We start from the raw sequence: 25,499 nt of genomic DNA, 5'->3' as shown, positions 1-25,499 counted from the left end.
CTGGGTGGCTTTAAAGGTTGCCCGGAGTGTCCTGGCTGATGCTTCTGGGCCCAGCCGCTCCTTGCGGTGACTGGAACGCCGCTCCGCCGAGTTCCCTCAGCGTGCCCGCCCCGCTGCCTCAGGGCCGGCACCCAGCGCCGGGCGGCCTGGTGCCTGTCAGGCTCCATCCTGATAGGCTGCGCTGCTGAAAAAACATGATGTCAGCCAGAGTTTAAGTGCTATATATAGTGTGTGGACAAGACTACAAACTCCGTGGATCTGTCTTTGACCAAGAGGTAGCATGGTTTTTAAAAAAATCCCAAACAGCAGAACAACACCCCCTCGCCGCCTTGTTTTGCAGCATACTGTCATCCGAAGTGCTGACCCCATGCAGCCCTTACCATTGCTTTGTATTGCAGAACACCTGGGACAATTGCTCCAGGCCTCTCACACTGCATCCCAGTGTAAAGGTCAGCCTTGCAGCTTTGGAAGGTCAGTCTATTTTTATTGCCTAGAAATATGTTTTTAAAAAAGTGCTTCTCAATTTACAGTCACTGTGTTATACTGAGTTTGTTTTTTCTTCTTTTCTTCTTCTCGAAGGTGGTATACTTTGTGGCATTGGAAGGAGCCTGCAATTTAGACTTTACCATTTACTTCTAGCCATCCCATCACATACCCTTATAAGCGTATTTTACTGCAGAGTGTTTATCCAATTACAGTGCATTTAGGGAAAGTCCAAATGTCTTGATATTAATGGAAACACTTCCACTCATTTCAAGCTAAAGTTTTTTTGTAATTTAGTAGCTTTTTTCCTTAATTTTCTCTTTCACTTGCTCCTCCCTCTGAAAATTTCAAGAAATCTATTTGTTCCTCATTACAGTTAATGTTTTTTGGTATTGTTGAGAAAGGTTTTCATGTTGGTGTAGGTGAATAGGTCTTGTATGCCCTTGACATATATTAGGCTTCCTAGACAGAATGGAGCAAAAAGGAAAAGCACCCCTTTGAGTGCAGTTCCCTTAGGATTCACCTCATCAAGGCTCATTCAGATTTGATACTTACAATAGGATTTCACATGGCTATTTCCTGCCCAATAGAATTCTCCCATTGTCCTTGTCTTTTCCAGCCCCCTTATTCTTTACTCAGCTTGCTGGCCTATGTTCATATACAGGACAGACTTGCACCCTGGCTCTCCTGGCATGCTGGCTGTTTCCTCTGAATTGGACGTGTCCCAGAAAAGAAGGTAATACAACACAGTTCTTGGAAGCCATAGAAACAAAACTGAAGTAACTAAAAGAAACGTGGAAGAAATGTGGACCATCTTTTTTCTAGGGTCCTCTGCAAGCTTTAGTAGCTTGAAGTGACTGCAGTCACTCAGTCTGCCACAGAGATTTGCACAAGTGTCTTTTCCAGGCCTTGCTGTTGTCCTGTCACATAGTGAAAATGGGCTGGGATTTAAAATTTCATGAGCTGCTTACATAGAGAGCAGCTCTAAGAGAGGGAGAGCAAATAATGCCTATGTAGCCAAGTCCTTTGCATAAATAGTTATCCTAAAGTGCATGTTGAATATTTTGTGAAAAGCAAGATAGGAGCCAAATGGGCATTATTGAAGGCAATTTCTCTCCTGTTACTAAGTTTTAAAATGTGTCTCTTTTGATTTCCTTACTCCATACAGAAACTAGCCCTATCTTTATGAGGTTTGCACTGGCACATTTCCTCTATACTATGTATTGACACAGATTTTGAAATGGAACCAGGTTTATGAAAAAGAATTTTTTTAGTGTTGTGGACAAAAATCATTATGAAACCAAGCCTGAGACAGTTATTTTGACATCATTTGTGACTGTAGCTAAACCAGATGTCAACAGTGTAAATAAAGGACTTGATTCACTACACAGCAAAAAAAATTGCCCAGGTACTGTGACATCACTTAATAATTGGTATAATTTATATATTTATAATCACTTAGTATAATTTCATTTGCTTTCAAATCAATATAAAAAAATACTGCTTCAAAGATAATGAATGTTGCAGGTCTCTTGATGAGGTAATCAGGAACAGAGCAAACTTCTCTAATTCTTTCTCTATCATCATCGTCTCTTATGTTGGCCCATCCCTTACAGACTTTGGGTCTGTGTTCATTTAGCACATGTAAATTGAGCAGTTTTTCTCTGTGTGGAAACCAGCAAAACATGAATGCACAAGTGCTACCTTTGAGCATTGCACTTTTGTCACAACCAACACCAACTGAGCATTTGCTACACTGGCATCTAAGGGGCAATTTTCACAGTGCCCTTTTATGCTGTTTGCAGTTTCTCTGTGTGATTATGATATACCACAGCAGGAAATGATCAATAGTTGCTTCAGAAATAGGAGTACATACCATATCAATGTTAATCATCAGGAACTGCTACATAATTTTGCAGCAGTTTCAAATCTACTCATACTAGAATTCTTCATTCCTTTTACATACACCTTCCTAGTGGTCCTTTTTTCTTTCCTCCTGTTTTGCAACACAGAACATTTATCCTAGTAGTGGTGTCAATACACTTTGGGAGCTTTTCACTAGGTGTCACATCTCACTAATGTCATATTGCTTATGCCTGTTTTAAAAGGTAAAAAGTACTCTGAAGTTGGAGTACTTTCATGGTGGCAGTCGTTTTTTATGTTTAGTAACAGAAAAATATTTCCCAATAACAACAGTAAAAGTCAAGTAGCACAGAGAAAACTAAGCTGAACATCTTACTAAAATTAAAAGCAGATTCCTTTGGCCTGCACACAGGAAATATGAGACTTTATAAAATTTAAAGTGAGCACATTTTTTTCTCAATGTTTTACACTCGTGCCCTGTAAATGCATTAATTAGCACTGTGTTATTGTTCCAACAATAAGAAGCTTAAGAGGTGTTGAGTCTTCTGTCTAGCTTTTGTTTTCTAATGGAGATTTCTCAACAGAAATGCAAATTTGAAAGAAAGTTCCTTTTCTTTAAAAGTGTATCTCTGCAGTTTGGTTAAACTTCAGTCTTTTCTGAGTTAGATCTTTGCTATGGAGTGACTGAAAACAAGTGCTTTCTTAGACAGTTACATGCTCAGCAGAAATTTGGGTATGTTCTTAGACATTAGAATCTAGTATTGAGTGAAAACGTTAGTGAGAACATTGATGTAATCACCTATAGCTTTTTTAAAAAACTCCCTTCTAAATGGCTGAAAAGATTGCAATAGCCTGATGGGCAGTGAATAAATGATAGGCTGGAATAAAAATGTCTACTTAAGTCAGAAATCATATGAGATGGAGATGCTAGGACACAAACCTCTTTAGTTTGTCCTTACTGGCCTTTCATGTAAGGAAGTGTTTGACCTTTCAAAGATTAACATTTTGGGTTTGTTTTCAATTCCAATTTGGCCATTCTTTTACTGTGTGCCCTCAAACAATCAAACATCCATGGAAAGTTAAATTTTAATAGAGTTTAATTTTTAATAGAAAATTGTTAAATTCAATGCAAGTGTCTTTAAAGAGGACCATATAAAATGTCATTAAATGTAGTTTTTCACATAAGTACTTTAGATACATTTGACTGCTTTAGCTAACCATCACATTAGTTTGATATTAATAATCTGCAAACATGGGGACTTGGCAAACAAAATTAAGTATCTGAGTTATATTCTTGTACCATTTAACTTTGTTCGGTGTAAAATTGATTCACATATACTGGGCCAATTTTTATTGTAGAAGGAGAACACATCATACCAGTGTGCTGAGCCACTACCAGCACTTCTATCTTCCTGTGAATTGTTCCATGTAACACTAGTGAGATATGCTGAGATTTAAGACTTCAGTGGATCTATTCCTAAATGAACTGTAGGAATGTCTTACCAAGCAAATCTATTTCCTCCTCAAAAATAATTAGAGTGTCTCTTGCACACTCCTTCTCCTTCATGATGTTCCTTCCTAATATATCAAACTATACTGAGAATATCATTAATATTTTCCTGGTCCATTACAATAATATTCCTTAAATCTTACCTAGCTAGGTCTTCTGAGTTCAAATGGTAACCAAAGGATTTTTCTTTTCTGTTCTATATATTTGACATCTGATTTTTAACAAAAAAAAAAAAAAACAAAAAAACATGAAGTTATCTGAAAGCTAATAATGGAAACTGTAGTCCTGCTCTGTAATCTTTCAGTGCTGTCAGAATTCAAGCCAGGGTAATTTGAACAGGCTAACATGGTGTAATATATTGCAGAAGGAAAATGTTTCACCAAATGTATGACTACCACAAGCATTTGTTTTAAAAGATATTAAACATGAGCAGGAAGAACAAGGAAGATGATATAAGAGTGGTTGCTCTAAAGTGCTACCAAGCTGGAATTCAGACTGGCAAATCTTTTGCTATACAGCAATCAGACCACAAAAACATTTACAGTTGAACCATCTCCAAATGCTCCTACCAGAAAACAGCAGTCCTTTGTGTTTGTCTCATTGATATCATCACGTCTTTTGGTTATCCGCAAATTTAAGTGTTTAAGGATTACTGATGAGAAGTAGTTTGCCCATTACTGGGCATTGATTCCTATGTGAACACCCAGAACCTAGGAATTATTGTGCTTTCATACAAACTGCTGCTGCTGTCCAGTTTTTTGAGTATCCTACATATGAAGCACCATACAGAGGTAGTGCCTCTGTACAAAGCACTACCACTTTCAGCTGGAGGAAAGTGTCTTGTAGAATAGAATGGCTTTGATATTTTGCTTCTGAGAAAGTTTGGAACTTCCTTGGAGGTACTGGCTTCCAAAGTGACCATGTACTAACCTGACTCTGCAGGAGGCAGCTTTCCATAGCCTGTCTGGACTGGGTCCCTTTATGCCTTGCTTGATATTACCCTGTGCTCATCAGTGGAGGATTGCTGCTTACAGGACTGGAAAACTGGTATGAAACAATCTTCTCTCCCTTAATCTTTTCACAGCTCAAAATGTTGGATATGCCTTTTACCAGCCATGTTATGGTCTGACCTGTTTATTAGCTTTTGAAAGTCTCTACAAACCTTTAAGTGAGATTTGCTAAAGTAAGAGCTAAAATCCCTGCAGCCTTTCCCATGGAGAGTACTCAAACATCACCACATGGTTCCCCCAACAGGGGCATTGGGCATGTACTAACTGGAATGTTGCTACAACTGACAGTGCTGTGCATCATCCTTCCAGCAGGACTGCTTGTGCCTGAACACAGAGCAACTGCAAAACCTACAGACATGCTGGTTCTGAACAAAGAATGCATTTAAAACCATAAAGGAGTCAAATTAGGAGCTGATGAGAAAAGGTGAAGAAATGGAAATGGGTTGTCTGAGAAAGGATTCCTGAGATGAGATGGCAAATCTTATTTGACCGATTGGCTACTGCCACCAGGTGGCTTGGTACAGTAACTGACTGAAAACTATAAAATGCGTTTTACCTTTAGGTAAACAAGTATTTTCATATAAATACGGTTCCAAGTCTAAATTTTTATGTATGACATAAAAAAATTCCAAAATGAACGTGATTAGTAAAGAATCAAAAAATGCATACAGTAGAAGGACATTTCTGAACATAAGGGGAATACTTTAATCTAATTTGTAAATTAACAATAAGTTGGTAAACTAGGTAAGTATGAAACAGTGCCAAAGCTCAAGGGAGACTAAATTATTAATTATGGAGGAAAAAATCTCATCCCACATTGTGACTTTATCATCATTTATTTCCATTTAGATGGTCAGGATTGTTTCAATGACTCAACATTCTCCTTTGGGAGTAAAAAAATCCCACCGTATACAAATTGATTTAGTAGGAAGAATTCTTCATATCTAAGATAAAAATATTGTTATTAATTCCCTAATAAATCTTTAACTAAGACAATAATGCTGAAAATCTTGAAAAATGCTGAAAGCTTGAAAAATCTTCAAATGCATGGTTTTGTGTGTGTAGTTTACGCAAGAGAGAGGAGAGTAAATATTCATGCCAGGACTGTTATCTTCAGTGAAAGCCTAGTATCCAGCATGTATTCAGCCAATTGCAATGCACTTTTTCAAACACAATTCAGTATTTCAAAATAGGTAATGCTAGTAACAAAAAATTCTTTGATCCAGTTATCCACCATCAAAACAATCTGGTAGGGATGCAGCCTTTTTGCACATTACTTGATTTGAAATCAAGTGATGTTTTATGGTTATAACCTTGCCAGTAACATAGAGCTCAGTGCACATATATGAAATTTGAGCAAGGTCTGACCTGAAATGCCACAGTTTTGCTGAATAGTTAGCTTAATACCTAAGAGGAAAGTTGATTAGAAGGACTCACATGGAAACATGGGTTCTCTTCAATGGCTTGTTGTTTTCCATATAGCTTTGAGCTTAAAAAATAGAATAGCTATCAGTATAAACCTTGGACTGCATAATAGTTAATTTCCAAAATTATATATATTTACTTAATTGCTTTCTTGGTTCTCAAGCAAGAGAAATTCCCCTTTATATACTTGGAATGAAGTCTCCTATATGAAATTCCTGTTGCTTTGAAAATTATAAGCTTTCACTTAATTCCTTAAGTGCCTATAATAAATGATGCAAAAAAACCTCATCAGCTTCTTTTCATGTTAGATGTGGTTTCATTCGTTTGCCACTTCATCCTCTGACACAGGTCAATAGTAAGGTTACACAGCTTTATCTCTTCAGGCTTGCAGGAAGATTCAAACCCACCCCCCAGCCCTCTATGTCTCTATCTCATTTGGTTAAGCTAGAACATCTGCTTTGAAACAAATACAGAATTGTTATGAACACACAACAGTTGCAGTACACTTTACAAAGGAGATGCAACTGTGGACTTTTTATAGCTCATATACCCTAATGCATTCTGTTTACTTTATACTGGATATGACACTTAACAAATTAGCAAGCAGTGCCCTTTCATAGAAACATTTTCATTAAGGCTGCAGAACTATTGATTGTACTATTTTTTTTAAGGAGACTGTTGTGTTTGAAAAGAGCCCTTCCAGTCAGATTGATGATTGCCCATGCAGAAGTATGGGGACCTGTACCCAGTAGTTACAGAGTTGGTTTTCTTCTTCCTGGTTCTCTTGGTGTTGTCTTGGTTTTCTTGCTTTGCAGCTCTTCAGCAATAGCTAACATCTTTTGAAATAAGAGAAGCTATACAATGATAAGCAAAACAGTATTCCCTCCCTTGCCCTCTTTACTTTTCACAGAAAAATGATTTTTTCCTTCTTAAACTCTGATTACCATTTCCAACAGAACTGTAGCTTGCATTTTCATCCGTCTCTGCTTACTAATAATGTATCTGTATTAGGTAAAAACACACAGTCACATCATGAAGCATGTATGCAGTTAGCCCTGCAATCTTATCAAACTCTTTCATATATGGGAACTTTATGAATGCAGCTGTTAACAGAATTTTTTTCCCCCCCAGCTAGGGGGAAATAGCCATATTTCACTTCAAGCTATTGCTTATGCATTATGTTTCTTGAGTTGCTGAACACTGAGTGAGATCTCAGAGTCCCAGTAACTCCCATGAGCAAGATAATACAAGTAACAGTCAAATAATTTTTCTGATTGGGCAAGATTTTCTGATTTTCACGTTAAATGTATTTTTTGATATGTTACCACAGGGTACCTCTAAAGGTTAATGTTGCCTTTATAGAAATTGAGAAAAGAGTGAAAACTAACAAAACATTTCCTAGTCTATTTTAGTAGATATTCTTTTTTAGAAAATATTACCTAATTAATAGTACTAAGATCTCTAGAACTGCTCAGAACTACTAGTAAGCAACCGAATCACAATAGCTTTCCACTAAAGGTGGTTTTTAACACAAACACTATATTTCTATGATGTGGGAGGGCAAAATTCCCGTTGGATTTCTAAGTAATTGTCCTTTTGTGTCACTTCCTGAGCAATTGAGAACTTGGATTTAAACAATACAGAAGTCAGAGAAGCTTGTGTAAGCAACTGCAGTTTCTACCAGCAAAGCCTCAGTTACAGCCAGCATTTATTTGCTTTCTTGATAAGAAAGGCCTGATTTTGCAAGCCTTGTATATGCGACCACCTTTCGGCCCACGAATGGCACCGCTAATGTGCTCTGTAAGCTTTGGCAGGGCCAATCTCTCAGTAAAACTCTAGCTGCTAACCAGGACGTCCCGGCGGGTTCCCGGCGGGCAGCACCTGGGGCGGGCACACGGAGCGGCTCCGGTTCGCGGCTCCGGTTGGCGGCCCCGCCCCGCCCGGGCCGCGCCCCGCGGGCCCCGCGCCGGCCGCCCCGCCGCCAGAAAAGCGCCGCGGCCGCGGGCGGGCTGCAGCACACGGAGGGGCTGCTTAGGTTGCTGCGCTTCCCGCCTCGCCCTTTTCCGCCGCAGCAGCGCTGGACGGGAGAGTGAGGCGCCCTGGGGCAAGGGCGCGTGGGGCTGAGGAGCTGCTGTAGCCTTCGTAGTAGTGATTTGGTTTAACTGATGCCAGTGAGTGCTCCAAGTGGTACTGCAAGTTTTTTGGAAAGTGTATTTGCTTAATAGGACGTCTGCAGCAGGTATGAAGCGAAGTAAAATCTGGTGGCGTTTTTAGAGCACCGTGTAGGTGCTGCCTTTCATGCAAGATTTCTGAATTGCTTTAGAGAAAACTCCAAAACCTGTCTGCCTTAATGAGTCAAGGTAAGCTATGGCTTATTTTTTCTGGAAGCCATGCTACCCACGTTCCTCTGGTATCTTTTTGCTACTTGTTTTGTGAATACTAGTTTCTTATTTTGTTTCTTTGTTAACGTGCATAGGAGATGGCTCTATGAAACTATGACAGTAAATGTGTTCATGCCATAGTTGGGATAACTGCATCTTTTTAGGTTAGTCTCCAACTTTGGGCTCTTCATATAGATAGAAGTTTGCAAGGTTGGGCTATGAAGATTCTATGCAGAGCGTCTGCCCAAGTAAAATCATTAAAGCAAAGAAGTGAAATCCTGGCCTCCTGTTCATTCTTGGTGAGATATGTGGAAAAAAGAGAAAGCGACCATGTTTTTCAAATTGTTTATTCTTCTTCCAAAAGAAAGCATCTCTTTGAGAGGGAGTAAATGTATAATGAGCTTTAAAATCATGCTGCAAATTTATGTCAACTAATTCTTGGTGGAAGAGGGTATCAAAAGTTGGTTGTCTGCCCGCCCTTAACTGCAACAGAAGATAACTTAGTAATTACTTAGTTTGAAACACTTTTGCATCTGGGGAAGTATCTGATGAAGCTAAGGAAGCTACAGGGTCAGTGTTTCATTACAGCTTCATGCATTTCAGCTGAATTGTGGGGAAGCTATATAAAATATGTGCCTGAAGTAAAAATGCTCTTATAAACTGTACTTATTTTGTGTGTGTACTGTTTCTTTTTCAGACAAACTTCCTGAATACAGTAAAGGTTAATACAGTTAGATGCAAACCAAATAGAAGATATTACAAAGTCATATAAATTGTTTTACTACAAGAGAGCCAATGGCAGTTCTACTCAGGATTCGTCACTGTAACAGAAGGACTGGCTGTAAGGTAAGTACCTACACTCAAACTATTACAAAAAATAATTTTGAAACACATATGCCCTTGAAATTCTCTTTCCTAGGAAGAACACAATGCTGAGGTGTGTATTTTTGTGCACGTGGGGGTGTGTATGTTTATATTTTAAAAGTAATGAATTATTATGAATGTGTTTTCTGTCGTTGCTCAATCCAGCTGTCATGACATGACCACCTTTAACTAAACAGAAGAGGCCAACCCAAGCTCTTTTTATTAATTGAGAGGGAGGGTGACTCTTGGACAGCAAGACTGTCTTCTTTGCCTTTGTAGGGGTTTATTTCTAAAGGAATATGTCATAAACCCTTATATTAATATAGTTTATTCCCCTTCAGGTGGTTCTTTCCTTTTTTGTTCACCCTTCTGTCTGATGGTGCTCAGGAGAAATTTCTGGCAATGGTAGTTTTGTACCTTTGAGCTGGCAGTATGTTTGCCTTGCCTGTGGTCTCATCTCTTCTTCGTATCTGAAGTTAGTTTTAGATTTCACATTATGCAGCTAATGAAGTTTAACAGCTGAAAGAAGATAAGTTCTTTGAGGAGATCCTGAGTTGGAGTGTGAGCATTGTGTTCATGAGCTATTGGGCTACCTGCAGGTACTGTAGGAGTTGTTTTCAACACAGGAAGAAGTAACTTACTGCTCTCTGTTTATCCAAATCTTTTTCAGATTTTGGTGTTGTTTTTTTTTTTTTATTCTATTAATCTCTACTTAATCTTTTTCTTCTGCCAGCTTTTGAGTCAGTTGAATCTGACAAGAATATTTCTTGTTTCCTTTACATCTGTACCACATCCTATGCTACTTAAAGCTGAATACTAACTTACTTTTTTTGTCTCTGTGATATGCAGCCTTATCTCTTCTTGTTTTGAAATTTTCTCTGGTACATATAATTATACTGAACCTTAGTCTTTATCTTTCTATAGGCATCTTTAACTTGCATATAAAAAATGAATTAGATGTAAACTTTTGACAGCTTGGACAAGTGTTTGAACTAGAAGGAAATAATTGAACTGAAAGATATGATCATAATGTTATCTTGAATATTTGGGAGGAGTTGAGTGTTGAGAGAGACTAGAATTTTCTGGTTCTTGAAACCTAACTGTTCAACTCACTCTTACCTCTGATTTTCTTCTATTTAGTGGGGTAAAGATGCTGGGGAGCCCATATGTTCAAGTACAAATATAGCATGGCCTTGGAAATTCTGGGTTTCCATGTATGAGAACTTTGGAAGATTTCATGTTGATGACTCCTGTTGTGTAACATAATGATGTGCCTTATCTTCCTTTGACTGCTTTTTAGGTATCAAGAGTTTAGTCTGAAATGTCTCTCTGTATTTCTTATCTTCATGTCCATCCATGCTGTCGGGGAGCTTCATAACCTGATACTTCTTATCACTTGCTGCAAAATGGGCATGGCCCTTCCAGAAGGCAGATCAACTTGTCTGGTCTATGTTCCACTAGAGCTGATAACTCACTTCTTGTGCCTAAGGACTGAAAGAAAGTTTATCTCTGTTCTTCTGGCCTTTTGGCTGTGGAAATGCCTTCTTTTGTTGGCTAAGGTGTTCTGTAAACCACAGTACAGCTGTAAGTGCTGCATGCTACTGGAGCAGCAAAACAGTTGCCACAGATTTTATGAAAACAGTATTATGGTGGGGTAAAACACTGTGTGATGAAAGCTGAGGTTATGGGTTCATATAACTGTTTTAGGATCTGGAGTCCTACTATCCCTTGTCTTTCATGCATGCTATTCCCTTGACAAGAGTGTGACAAGCCAAATCCTTTGTTTGGCTAATTGTCTAGAGGTCCAATATCCAAAAGAAAGGGTTCAAAGGAGAAGTCTTGTGCTTGTCTGCAACAAACATACATATTTCTTTGTCTACATCTTCATACCAAATTCTCACTCTTCCATGTTTAAAATTTATTTCTGATGTTTGGCAATTTTAGTTTCCCTGCAGAAAGAAGAACTTGTTACTAGGGAATTATTTGTCATATGTGAGGAAATAGACACGGGTTGTGGAAACAAAAGGCAGTCTATAATGATGCAAAATTTGAAGCTATGATTAATGAAAATGATCTTAATACTAGCTGTATAGTTCTTCAATACTGTTGACTTTAATATAGCTGTGAAGCATATAAAGATGTTTAAGGAACTTGATTTTTTTTTTTTTTTTTTGATAACAGGAGAGAGATTGGTAAAAGACATTTTTAAAAAGGGCTGTCAAAATGCATGGAGGGAAATCATCCATCCAGCGAGTGGATGGATGATTTCCATCCACTCACTCCATGGAGGGATCCATTGACAGCCAGTAGATGGCCTGAAATACAGTATCTGAACATTCTAATAATGTCTGGCAGTTATCAGAAGCGGAAGTTATTCAGAAGCTAGGAGTGGTGTCTTCTCATGAATGCTTTTTTTAAACATAGTTTTGTATTCTACCATTCAACTGATTTCTGAAGAGGAATGGTGACCTGTAATATAAATATTTATTATGTTTAATTGCCTGTAAATTTTATTTTCTACAGATGGAGCTGCCTGGTGTTGCTGTTTGGATATCTGTTTGCCTCTATGCATCTGTGGTTGGCTATCCAAATGGAAAAGTAAGAGAAGCCTGTACCAGCATGATACCCTGTCATGGTGGCTCTCCTCAGCTGTCACCTGAGCACACCATTACCGTGAATGGGACTGAATTTAAGCCAGGGGACAACATAGAAGGTATTATGTCACTTACAGCTGAAGAGCTTAATTTATTGTTTGTATTACAGTCTTTCCTCAGTTTTCTCTACTGGATTTATCTAAGCAGCTGAATCTTGTTTAGGTAATCCATTAACCATTGTTCAGTACTTGTAAAATGAGCATCTGGTAGTCATTGTTGAAATACTTCCTTCTTCTTCTGGAGTAGAGTTAAATTTCCTTATTCTTCTTCTTGCTTTAGTTCATCTGTCTGGGCCAGATTTTGAAGGATTTTTCATACAAGCCCGGGATGCAGAACGCCTGGATAGCCCTGCAGTTGGTTCTTTTGTGTTAGCTGACCGGAGACATTCTCAGCTGCTGACGTGTGCTCGTACCAAGGTAGAGTCCAATGCCTTACAATTATTCAGTGGGCACTGAGGGGCTTGTACTGTCTCTTTATCCTCTTGTCAAAAAGGGGAACATTTCCTTACTAAGAAAATCTCACTATTTCTGTATAAATGCTGCGGGGGCCTCTAGCTCATTGCTGGGGTTTTCTGGATTGAAAGCTATTCCTTTAAGTCTTGAAGTTTGTTAGTATGAGTAAGTTGCTGTGCTACATCTCACCTGAGCTGATCATGACAGACTGGGGAAAAGCCAGTTGCACTGGGGTAGTACAGTATCTCTGTAGGATTTAGCTGCAGCCTCTGCTGACTGTCTTAAGTAAAAAAATGTGTATCCATGTCTAACTCTTGATATGTGTGTATTTTCAGAATTCAGCTGTCAGTCACACAAGTAAATCAAAAAAGAAAGACATAAAAGTTTATTGGATTGCTCCTGAAAATGCTCCAAAACATGTACAGTTTCTGTAAGTAAACCTAGTATAGATTCTAATTTATTAAAATGCAGACAAGGTAAATGGTACCATTTTCTGTGTCAAATATTGTCCAGCAACTGCAAAGTCCTTGGGTCCAATGGCCTGAAAAGCAATACCTCTTACTTGCTGCAGAGTCTGTCTTAATGCAAACACTTTTTTAGGAAGAGCTTGAAGGTGATTTTTTTTTTTTTTTTTTTTTCCTCCCAGGAAGAGTATAAGGGGATTTGAATATTGGTTTCTTTAGTCTTTCTAGCTACCTTCTCACTTCTCATACCTGCGATATACATTGCCAAGGATCTTTCTCTTTGCTGTACCTAACTATACTGTGTATATATCCTCCTGTTACATTACTAACTTTTTGTGAACTACAGGATAAAAGCATTGCAACTCTTCTCTGAAGTTCTAATCTGTGCCTTAGGCCTAAATGTTTCTTATATTCACTGCAGCATGTGGTATTATGTTTTAAAATTCTTTTTCTAAGATTTCAGATACTTTCCTACTTCAATCCCTTAAATGGTAGAGGTCTCAATAGAGATGAGGGTTTTACAAATAATTTCTGTGAACTATAGATTCTTTTCCATTTTTTTTTTTGTTTTTAAAGCAGCAGTCAGCTATAAATATATACAGCAATGACTCTGTGTGTGTTGTGTTTTTTAAGAGCCACAGTTGTGAAGAAATACAGGATTTTCTGGGTAAAAATTCCGGGTCCCATTGTTTCTCAGCCTGATGTGCTGTCCCCAACACCACCTTTGCATGCAACATCAGAGGCTATGTCAACTTCACACCCAGTTTCCTACATATCAAAACCAGTAAGTAATGATAAATCTAATCAGGCTATGTTTAATGAAGGGAGGTTGTAGACAGGTGGGGGTCGATCTCTTCCGCCGGGCAGCAACTGGCGGAACAAGAGGACACAGTCTCAAGCTATGTCAGGGGAGGTTTAGGTTGGATATTAGGAAAAAAATTTTCACTGAAAGAATAATAAAATACTGAAATTGTCTTCCTAGGGAGGTGGTGGAATCGCTGTCTCTGGATATGTTTAAAAAACATAGCACTTGGTGCTATAGTCTAGTTCTGGTGTTAGGGCATAGGTTGGACTTGATGATCTTAGAGGTCTCTTCAACCTCATTATTCTGTGATTCTGTAATGCTTGTGATGAATGGAATTTCATGAGATGTCATTTATGCAGCCAATTAACAGAAAAGGAGAGATGATGGATGAGTAACTGATATATGTGGCTAAGAACACGACAGCTGCCTTTAGCTGAGTTGCCTGAACTTTGCAGGGTCAAATCTCCTCATGCTGCACAAAGGTGGCAAGATTAACAGAACATTTAGAAATTAATGATCAGAAAATATTATGCGTACTTCTCATGAGAGATGGGAAAAAACTTAATCTGGTCTTGACTAATAACTTTATATTTAGCAACTGCAGTCTCACAAGCTTTCCCCTCTGAGTTCATCTGTGTTACTGAGTCTTGAATGGATCAAGCAAGCATTGCTATTTGATCCAGGATAACTGTGACTTATAATCCGTGTATTTTCTCAATGTGTATCAGTGGAGTTTCTACTTTAAGAAGCAAGCAAAAAGCTGTAGTACCCTTATTTTCTTTCTCATCTTTCAGCTGATACTACCTCTCTAAATATTAGACCAGAGGAAAGTTTTTTTTTTAAGTTCTTGCTGACTTTTTGAAGTTAGTATATTGTAATATCTTTAAAGTGAAAATTCAATTCAAATTTATCTTGGAATTCACCATCATTTTACTTAGTAGTCCTAGGGTAATTGTAGACATGGATTAAGAGATTGGTGTGTAGACACAGATGATGTTGTTCCTTGTATGCTTTTTTCTACTATGGGTAAAAAGGAGGAAGAGAATGGAAACTGTCATTGCTCACAATTTGTTTGTTTGCTTAATATTTTAGTTTAGTGCATCAGGTTGTGGAATTATGAAGTTCTGCATTAGGAACCCTACAAACTGTGATCCTGGGAGTGCTTCATGTTTTTTTCTATCCTTCCAACAAGAGGAGAGTTCACTTTTTATTGAAATGAGTGGTCCAAGTGAAGGATATTTAGCATTTGCATTTTCCCAGGACCAGTGGATGGTAAGTGTTTTATTTTCTGTAGTTGCTTTTGCGATGTTAGTAAAGTTTGAATAGAAATGCATATGGAAAATGGAAATACTGTCAGATGTCATACAGAGTGTGACTCTCCCATAGTGCTAAAACACAGGTTGTTTCTTATAGGTGAATATTCACTTTTAGCTCAGGACTGAATAACTTCAGTAGAATTTCCCTATAGATATCTCTTATGGCAGAATTCAGCCTGTCTGACTGAAATTCCTGGTTAAATCAATCTCTGTTTACTCATCCAGAAAATCTTACCTCTCAGAAACTGAGTTGTTATTCAGAAAGCCATTTGCATTTAGTCCTTGAATGTTACTCTTATACAAACAGTCTTAAAAATGTTGAAAGATACTTCTCTCTGACTCATGTTAAAGTGAAGGGATGATGCTGTTGACAAATGGGCTGCTTGTTGCACAAAGGAGATGCTGTTTATATTCATCTCCCTAGTGCAGGAACACTTGGTTCTTAAGACTTTTTTTACAGCTGTGGAGGAAAAAATCTTGTAACTGAAGTGGATTTTTAAATAGCTCTAACATCCATCTCTGTCTTGTCTGGTCAATTTGATAAATTTTAAATAATTAAAGAAACTTCTGATAAGATGGTTGTTACTCTGGGAGTGAGTGTGAATCATAATGCGTTTTTCTATGTGTCATCTCTTTGACTTAATGTGGTTCCTCAGTAATAATACTGATGTACTTGAAAAATGGGGACTAATAGCTTGATAACTACAGAATCTCTCAGGTCTTGCTGCCTATATTAAATCAAAGACCTTTTGGAGACTGCCAGCAACGTTTTTTATTGGGCTAAAGATACTTTTATTTTCAACTCTGCAGGGTGGTGATGATGCCTATCTGTGTGTTAATGAGGATCACCGTGTTCATGTGAGCACTGCCCATCTGAAGGAGCGAAGTCATCCTCTCTTGGATGCAGAGGTATATTTTAAACAACTCAGACAGTTTCACAGATGTAGTTTTGAATTAATGCATGTTGCTGCTTTGTGCTTTTCTTTTGCACAGCAGGTGTAAATACTGAGGTGGATCCATAATTCTTTAATGTGAGATTGGTTGGGCTCTTACTTCCCAGTAAGTGTTAACTTTGGAAGTCTAAATTTAATTTGTAAAGATAGTTACATGATGGGAGCTTAATCTTCTTAGAAACTTTGTCCCTTTGCTAGAAGTCTAGTCGCAACTGCTATGTCCTGAGTTAAACATTGTTACAGGCTGTAAAAATTAGTGATAATTCAAACCCTAAGTTGCTATGTTGACTTACTGACATACCTCTTGCATGCCAATTTAGAAGGGATCCCCCTTCCCTGGATAATTTGCATTTTTTCTTGATATATCAGTGACACTCTTGTCTTTTGCAGGGTTACTTTTAAGCCAATTACTTAAGACCCAGTTTTTCAGACTGGCTGAGTATCTCCTGTTTTACAGAATGCCCTTGAAGATGTGTCATGGAGGCTTGCGGATGGCCTTCTTCAATGTTCTTTCAGAAGGAGGATTCGTCTCCCTGCTTATAAAGGGAGATTTAATCTGGATACCAGTTACTACATCTTTCTGGCAGATGGGGAAGCTAGTGAAGGTAAACTTGACTTACATATGGTTTTTCTTTTAACAGCTTCAAATGAGATAGTAACCCTTCTGTAAGATGTGGCTTAGATGAAAATAGGTGTCTGAACTAAGGTTTTGAAGCTTGAGGCCTTTAATTCAATCACCTTTTCTGCTTCTCTGGATCATGGGTTTGCTTATGGAAGTTATTGCAAATTTGCTCAGATATGTGTTGTATTTCCTGTAGCTGGGCAAGTTGCATTTTGTCAGTGTGCAGGATGGCTTAGATGATGTTAGGTTCTTACCATATTGTGTGTTAGCTTGTATGATTATGTGCAGTGGTCACAACAGGGCTTGAAATCATGAATGAGGAATGGGCACACTTAAAAGTGCAGTGGCTTTCATTAGCAAGAAATAAATCACTCTGTCACTGCTCAGGTGGACTCATACACAAACATCGTCGGCAGCCCCTGGTCACCAATGGACTGTACAACGTCACAGGCCTTCCTCTGGATATCGGCGGTTCCCGTGCCCCACGGCTTATCAAGGCTCATGGTAAGCTGCAGTTTCTAGTTTTGTCTCCCAGTTCTAGAGTTACTGAGACTGGAGGGTTATTGCAGAATTGGTATTCCCTCTTGGCTTTCTGGCATTTGCGTTGTATATTCTGTTGGCTAGCAAGATCTGATATTCTGGTGGCAGAGCAAAGTTACTAATTTTTCGTTTCAAGAACAGTGTTGGAAGATTCTTTTTGCCCAGGAATTATTTCTCCCCCACTACTGGACTTTCATGCAAGTCCATGATTGAACTGCCACTCATTCTTTGTCACACAGATTGTAGCAATATCATCTTTCATCCTCTGATGTCTGAGTAGGTGATAGAATGGTTTCTCTCACCAGTATGTACAAAATGTATTAGTCTGTGTGAAATGTGCAGTAGCCAGAGCTGCTCTGTTGTGTTGTCTGGGAAAAGTATGATTATCTTTTGCATGGATATTTTTGTTCTCTAGCAAGATAAAGGCTATAAAGCTGTAGCCTGATGCAGGGGATACATTTTTAATTCTTGGTAAATTCTAACCATGTGCATATTGACTAAACAATTACATAGTCTTGGAAGTTGTGCACTGAAGTTACCTATCACTTACCTTTTTTTTTTTCCATTTTCAGGGGCATTAATGTTTGTTGCTTGGATTACCACAGTTAGTATTGGTGTTATTGTTGCACGATTCTTCAAACCTGTCTGGTCTCATTCATTCCTACTTGGCAAGGAGTTGTGGTTTCAGGTGGGAAAAATCGCCATATATCTCTAGCTGTATTTTCTAGCATTATTGCAAGCAGAATTATAAACCTACTAGATCCAAGAAACAGACAAAAAAAATTATATGATTCACATCTTTCTTTAATCTTATAAATTAAAAATCAGAAGTTCACCTACTTTACTGGTAAAGGTTAAGTCTAAAGTGGGGATTAAGAATATCTTTTAACTGTGGGTCTAATTAATGTCTTTTAATGATGTATTAAGTGTAGAGTTTCTAAAAGCAAACTTAACTTTTCTAGGTGCATCGTATGCTTATGTTGACCACAGTCATGCTTACAAGCATTTCTTTTGTGCTGCCTTTTGTGTACCGAGGAGGTTGGAGCCAAGTAAGTGTGTACTTCCAGTCTTGTTTAACTGAAAGGTAAAGGTGGGACTAAATGAATGAGGAAGTTCACTGCCAGCTGTTGTGACTAATTCTAACCAATTTTCTGTGAAAGCTGTTCTTAAATAGGCTGATTTCAAATTCTGGCAACCCAGAAGAGGAATTCTGTCTCCTTTAAGCTACAGCTGAAAAATTTTGATGTTTTCCTTCCTTCCTCTTTCTCCCAAATAACTTCTTTGCTCACAGTTTCCTTATGTACTATTTTGGTCTTATTGTTTCCTTAGAGAATATTATCTTGGGAGGGGAGTAGGGATGTGGTAGCTGACATTAGCATTGTAAACCTGCTGGGAATGAGTGTCTTTGTCAATCTAGACATAACAGTGAGTGATAAGCTTGGTTTGGAACAGTAGCTAGATAGAGATTGCATACCTGTTGCTATCACCTGTATTCTGCTTGATGTAAGGTCACATCAAAAGTTGGAAAGTCTAGAGAGTGTCTGAGTTCAAGGTGTAAGAATATGGTGACAGATGTGAGCTAGGGAAATGGAATAAAACATTTTTGGGTGAAAGAGAAGACCAGTACTGGGATGAGTTATAAAATAGGCCTATCCTGGAGACACAGGGTTGAAGCTGGAGAGCTTGGACCATGGTTTCTATAATGATGTTAGTCTGCTCTTCAGCTGGTGGAATTTCTCAATATAGCAAAAACGTGGGACAAGCCCCGAGCAGACATACCAGTGTGTCTGCTACCAAGGCAAACAATCTCCCTCCAGCTGCAGGGCAGTTTATTGTGTCCTGTTGCCTCTGCTGGTGTTGCTCCATTGTAACTTACTAATACAAGAACAAATACAATTTGCGACTTCTCGGTGTCTTTTCTCTCCGTTTATATAGATATGATATTTAAGAAAAATGTCCTCTGTTTAGCAAGCAGGTTTTCATCCTTATCTTGGCTGTGCTGTGATGGCTTTGACAATCTTTCAACCACTTATGGCAGGTTTCAGACCATCTCGTCATGCACCAAGGTACAACTGACTCATTAAATTACAGCCACAGGAATTAAATGTGACTGTTTCTTTTTACATTCTTTTTACAATGGAAAGTTTTTACAGTTTGAAAGTAGGCAAAAATGTTCTTTGATTTCTGACCCCTTCCCCCAACAGTGTAATCAATAAAATGTGTTTCATTGTTTTACAGGAGGCAACTGTTTAACTGGTTTCACTGGAGTACTGGTACAACAGCTAGAATATTAGCTGGTGAGTAAAAGTAATAGTTGTAAATCCCATTTGACTGATTTAAAAGAGCTTTGCCCTTTGTCTGAGCTGTTGTTCATTTAAAACTTCTATGTACATCTAGTCCAGGCATGACTGGAGATCCTTTTTCGTGGCCATCTTTTGTGTGAGTTTTAAAGGGCTATTGGATACAACTCAGAGAAAAAAATTGACTTTAAATCCAAAGGAATTGCTGCCAAATCTGAAATTCTTCTGTAATAAGGGCCTGTCCTTATCTTCATAATTTTTTTTTGTCTTGGAAGATACGAGAATAGTATTGTTACAGTAGCATAGTTCAACGTTACTGAATGGGAGACAGAATTTCACTTACAGATCCAGCAGCTGGGTTTAATTCTGGTAATAGAGGCAAGCTTCCACAGCAGCCTTAAGCACTAATATTGTGATGACTGGTGACTACCAAAAAAGCCCAAAACAACCCCACTCAAACAATCCCCCCACAAATACCTTAACAGCCTTCAGCTGTGTGAACTCCTTTAACCTCGTTCCTCAAGCAGTTTTAGGTAATTAATGGGAAATCTTTTTACAAAATGTCATGGTTTGACGCTGGCACAATGCCAGGGCACCATGAAAATGCAACCTACCAATCAAATGCTGTGAAATGCGATCGAGAACAGAGCAAAGCAGGCCAAACTTAATAACAAAGGAAAAACTTTATTACACTACTACTAATAATATAAAGGGAAAAAAAACCCACACAAAATTCAAAATGAAAACCTTCCAAAACATTCCTCCTCTCACCACCCAACTCCAACAAACCACAGCGAGACCCAGTTGGATCCCTAATCAAGTTTTCACCCTTCAATATAATCAGTACTGAGTCCATCGGGGAAGAGAGGAGTCCCCCTTGCACCACAGACCCCCAGGAAACACAACTGCCACCTCTTGTGTTTCCATGTCACACGTGGCACTGCCCAGACACACCGGCCAGTGTGACACTCTCTTCTCCATGTCACAGTGCTCTCACCACCGTGCATGGACAGAGACTGCTTATAGGGCCCCTTTAAGGATGCTTTGCCAAGGACCACCAGGAACAACAGTCCAGTGTCTCATTTTGGGACTGCAATTCCCCCCATTTTCCCCTGGGGCTGAGGGTCCAAGAACAGAGATTGCCTTCTCTTCTTCTCTGAAGACGGAGGGCATCCTCACACCCTCCTCAGCTCTCTCTGTTCATTCCTGAACTGGTAGTTGCTGAAGAAGGTCTCTTGACTCACCAGTGCATCCCCCTAAAATGCAGTCCCTCTTGAAAGGAGTGGTTCAGTCTATGGTTAACAAGAAGAGTCCAGCCAAAAGCCACTCCATCATCTCCCCCCCAGCCTTCTTCTCTGAACAGCTGAGGTCCCAGGCTGTCTCTCTTTCCTTCAAATTGAGGAGGAGTAATATTTCATAAAGCCTTCATTTCACAGGAAAGGGTTAAAATTCCTGGACTCCCCGGACAGCTGAAATCTCGGCCCAGGACTCCGTCTCCCACACTGGGCATCTTTCCCCCCCTTCTCCTTCTCCTCTGCCAGCAACCTTCCAGGTGTCTGCTGGCTCTCTATCTCTTTTCCCTCTAGCTTGGCGGGGGGAACAAAGACATCCCAGATGTTCTCCACCCTTCCATCCGCAGGAGCTGGCCCAGCTCGGTTCCGATCCTTCACCCCCGGCCTACCTCTGCAGGCCGCATGGGTCCCCTCCCCGACCCAGCCCGGGCTGGGGGGGGAGGTCTGTACCTTGCAATGACCGGAACCAAAAAAGAGCGAGTTCTCCTGGGAATTCCGCTTTTAACCCCTCTGTGCTGTCAGAGGCGTGTCCACCTTCAACTGGTCACCCCAAGTGTCAGTATCCAAACCTGACTCCTGACTGGATCGACCTCTTCCTTTTGAAAAAATTCTTTTCCCGTGTCAAACCATGACACAAAAGCATTGAGAGAATTTTTAAAGCACACTGGCACAATATTCTTATTGGGTTTTTTATCTTGTTTTTACTGAATAGTTGTGACTATGTTCCTGGGAATGGATCTGCCAGCACTTGACCTGCCAGACCCATGGGACACCTATGCAATGATTGGCTTTGTAGCTTGGCATGTTGGTACTGATGTTCTTCTGGAAATACACAGCTACTGTCTCGTTCGTAAAGGTACAAACCCAGCAAAACTCCTGCTGTCTCCTTGCTTGCTGAGGATGAAACCAGTGTGGATGGAATTTCAGGAGGTGTTCTTTGGCCTCTAACTTGGAAGCTGAAAGGGACTAACTCTTTAGTAGTGTTGTCTCTTCTGCAGACAAATGAATATGGAAGAAAACCAGTTTTTAAGACAAGAGTTCTCTAGAAGAATGGGGTTTGTGCCATTTTAAATAGTAGCTTCTTGTTTCTCAAACCACAGTTCATTGGGGACTGAAATGCGCAGACTGAGATATGTAAATATTTTCTGAGACTCTATTACTTTTTCTGTAATTTTAATCCCAGGGAGGTCTGTTAAATCCAGATTAATTAATGCAGATTTAATCTGCATTTAAGTGTTGATCAACTGCTGTTATTGCAGAAGCAAGCTTGAATGCTTGCCATTTTGACTGACTGGGGAAGGAATATGACGTCCTGACTCCAATATGTGTAGGGAAGAGATGGGTAGTAACTTCATTAGCAATTGTTATCTTCACTGGCTGGTGTCACAGAGAGGAGGTGACTGTACATGTGAATGACCTGGGTCTAAGGCTGAAATGAGACAGCTGCAGAACTGAAGAAGTGTGATTAATTAAGAGTCTGTGTAAGGTGGCATGTGGAGAAGGAGTGATTATAAAAGATGTGAATTTAAATTAAACTTCAGTAATTACTTCCTAGAAGTAGGGAAATTAACCTGAAATGTTTGGACAATGAGTGTTCTCATGTTGGCTAATGAAAATACTTCTTATGAAATCCAGTTAACTTAAAATATAAAAGGAAAAAGTGTTAGCTCAAAACTCTGTTTTGATTATTCAGTATAGCAAAAGACAATGTTTTTTGACTTCAGTGTTCAGAATTTTTGTAGGTCAGCACCAGTATAATTTTTAATTTGTGCTGTGAGCATGGTAGTAACAGGTCATGAAATGTCAAATGAAACTCCCAAGTCCTTTTCAGATTTGATGCTGTGTAAGACTTAGTCACAGGATCAAGACTTCTGTAGTATAAAAATGAAGCCCCCCTTCTTCTTAAGGGCAGACTTGACTTCTGTTTTTCTTCCCATGAACAGTTGAAGTGATAGAGGATGACAGAGTACAGATACTGCAGTCACTCACATCTGCAGAAGCAGAGGTGAGTCACAATTTGGTAACTAGCTACTGTGAAATTGGATGATTCTTCATTTAAACCTGACTGTTCAATGACTTTTCTTCCCCTTTTCTTGCAGGGTCGTCTGTTTAAACAGATTGTATTAACCATCTATGTCTGTGGAAATTTAGTATTCCTTGTTACCTTCCTGATAGCTATCAACCAAGTATGAAATAAGTATTTGAGAATTTTGTGACAAAATATGTGCAGCTGAAAAGTCTGCAAGGAATACTTTTTATTACAACTTTTTTCTCAACATGGTCCTGAAGATGTAATTAAAGAACATCAGCACGTGTATGTCATGCTTAGTGTTAGGGAGATCTGGAATTCAAATCTAGAGAGAAATCCTGCAGTCCTACAAAGACCATCTCCTGATGGGACTTTTAATGGGAACCTTTGCCTGAATAGGGAGTGAAATCTCTATTCTTTAAGCACACTAGGTAACTTGATTGAAGCTTGTAGGTGAAAAGAAGACTGAGAAGATGTGCTGAAAATGTTATTTTTATTAATTTCCCTAAACCTTTTGTGAGTATTATTGGGGGAACTGGTAAGATATGACTGGTCCAGATAAATCTGTTCACTTTACAGTGTTCTAATATGTGATATGCCAGCTTCCTGCTCTTAACAGTTTTGTGCATAAGGAAACCCTCAACCAAACAAACCTCGAAACTTGGTGAGAAATTGTCACAAATGCAGGTTGATGCATGAACTAAATAGATAAAAGTAAAATGCAAAAAGCACTGTCTGCTCTAAGAGCAGTATATTTACACAAGCACAGGCGTTTAAGAACTTCAGTCCTTTAGTAAAACCACCACTTGCCTTACTCAAAATACTGCTCTGTCTCATCCTTCTTGGTGCTTCTAAATCATAAAAAGAAAACTTATTTACAATATAAATGCATTAAAACCTATAGTAACTTCTTTACAACTCAAACCAGGAAGAACCTAGCTGTGTTTATGGATTTCTGTTTTACTCTCTTTGGTTGCTTGAGGCTTCTGAATTACTTAACTGTGTGAGTAAGATGGATTTATGCCAATTTTAATGGAAATGAAAATACTTGCTCTGGAATGCTGCAGTTGTGTTTGTGTTATTGGGCAAAACTAAACTGGGAGCTAGGTTGTCTTCAGGAAAAGCAGCTTCTGATAATGTAAAGGGAGAGTACTTTGATCTGGCATAGCTAGAACACAGAACTATAAGAATTCTATAATAACTCTATTCTGAAAGAATATTGGGGGCAATTTTTTAGTCAACAAAAGGTTTCTTCAAATATATGAACTAGGTACAGAGACTAGAAAGAGATTATATTGTTTCACATTTTTGGTTCATGGTTTGCCTAAGTATGGAAGGATACTCTTGGAATGGCATTTTGGAAGTGAAACCTTAATATGCTGTGCACTTAGAGTGCTTTGCAGTTGTATTTTATGGCTCCGAATAGCTTGCTCCCACACATCTTCATTTTTCTTACTGGAAAGTATTGATTTTTAGTTGTAGCAATTCGAGATATGTTTTTCAGCTAGGCATACTAAGCTAGCTGGGAATTTTAAGATGTTGGGAGGATTGGATAGAATAGTGAGTAGTGAGGCCTGACTTGGTATACACTTTTATGGCAACATCTCTACAAGTATGGCCAGCTCTAACATACTTGTAGGTGTGGGTCAGGTGGTGGTTCTGTGCAGTTACCAAAGCTATCTGGTCCTGTCTCTTCCTTCACCTTCCCAAGTCCGTAGTGCAGCCTGTTGTGTGGACAACAGGCGATATTCAGGAAGATACAGGTGATATTCAGGAAGCTACACGTTTGTAGTCAGTGATCTTTTTGGCTGCTCAGATACCTGATTAGCCATAAGGGCATTTATGGAGCTGGAATGAATCCCTTTGTCAGCAGCAGCTGACTGTGAGTGAGTCCAAGTTGAATCATCTCCTTTAGGAAAGTCATGTGCAGGGTGGGAAAGGGGAACTACGAAGTGAGCCACAACCCAGGCTGAAGGATGAGCAGCATGGGGCCAGCTGTGTGGGTGTGACCTTTTTTTAGAGAATTCTTATCTCAAAAAGCCTGGGCATCTCAGGCTCATCTACTGCTAAAGTTTTGTGGAACTCTTTCATCTACTGTGAATTTATAGAAGAAAAATCACTCAACCTAGGCATGATTGATGGCTTTTTAAGTTAAGGTTAATGCCAGATTCTTTCTATAATACAATAGCTGTACTGAGGGTTTTTTCATTTACAGATGATAATGAATGTGGGTTTTAAAACATGAATGTAAATATCTCAATAAAAGTTCTTGTCCCTTTTAGTAATGTGAAAATTCTGTCAAAAGGAAACTAGAAAAGTCTTGCCTAGGAGCAAAATGGATTGTCTGTTTTTCTTTGTAGATGTTGTTTTATAAATTACAGCTATGTAAATCCTTCCTGGAGAAACCACTATTTAAATTGAATGTTAAAATAGTTTCTTTTCCTCAAGAAGAAAAAAGTTTCCTTGTTCCGTGTCTAATGCAACTTTTAAATTGGCAAAATTGTTGATTGTTCTGGATAAATGTTTTCTTCCCACT

The 25,499-nt window shown here is 38.9% G+C and overlaps 1 protein-coding gene across 7 annotated transcripts; it reads left to right on the top strand.

Moving 5' to 3' along the window:
• The first annotated feature begins 144 nt into the window (after positions 1-144).
• FRRS1 (ferric chelate reductase 1) lies at positions 145-25,499 on the top strand. Of its 7 annotated transcripts, none has more exons than XM_072932542.1 (20): positions 145-275; positions 399-471; positions 1,148-1,219; positions 4,799-4,903; positions 9,370-9,518; positions 12,060-12,249; positions 12,470-12,606; positions 12,978-13,072; positions 13,740-13,890; positions 15,004-15,183; positions 16,038-16,136; positions 16,638-16,785; positions 17,190-17,306; positions 17,915-18,030; positions 18,305-18,391; positions 19,311-19,408; positions 19,581-19,639; positions 21,647-21,790; positions 22,878-22,939; positions 23,034-25,499. In XM_072932542.1, the coding sequence occupies exons 5-20, from the start codon at positions 9,468-9,470 to the stop codon at positions 23,124-23,126; spliced, it is 1,827 nt and encodes a 608-aa protein (XP_072788643.1). In that variant the 5' UTR covers positions 145-275; positions 399-471; positions 1,148-1,219; positions 4,799-4,903; positions 9,370-9,467; the 3' UTR covers positions 23,127-25,499. The 7 variants fall into 7 exon arrangements, with proteins under 7 accessions (XP_072788643.1, XP_072788642.1, XP_030135109.4 ...); XM_072932541.1 differs by having other exon boundaries at positions 1,103-1,219; XM_030279249.4 differs by lacking the exons at positions 1,148-1,219; positions 4,799-4,903.

The sequence above is a fragment of the Taeniopygia guttata genome, chromosome 8 (assembly GCF_048771995.1).
Source record: "Taeniopygia guttata chromosome 8, bTaeGut7.mat, whole genome shotgun sequence".
NCBI lineage: Eukaryota > Metazoa > Chordata > Aves > Passeriformes > Estrildidae > Taeniopygia > Taeniopygia guttata.
The sequence above is the reverse complement of the archived record's forward strand: the minus strand, read 5'-3'. Positions and strand labels throughout refer to the sequence as shown.

Coding starts and splice junctions, on each gene's coding strand:
- FRRS1 (XM_030279249.4), top strand. CDS start 9,468: ATGGCAGTTCTACTCAGGATTCGTCACTGTAACAGAAGGACTGGCTGT. Junction 13,891..15,003: donor TTTCCTACATATCAAAACCA/GTAAGTAATGAT, acceptor TTAATATTTTAG/TTTAGTGCATCAGGTTGTGG. Junction 19,640..21,646: donor AACAGCTAGAATATTAGCTG/GTGAGTAAAAGT, acceptor TTTACTGAATAG/TTGTGACTATGTTCCTGGGA.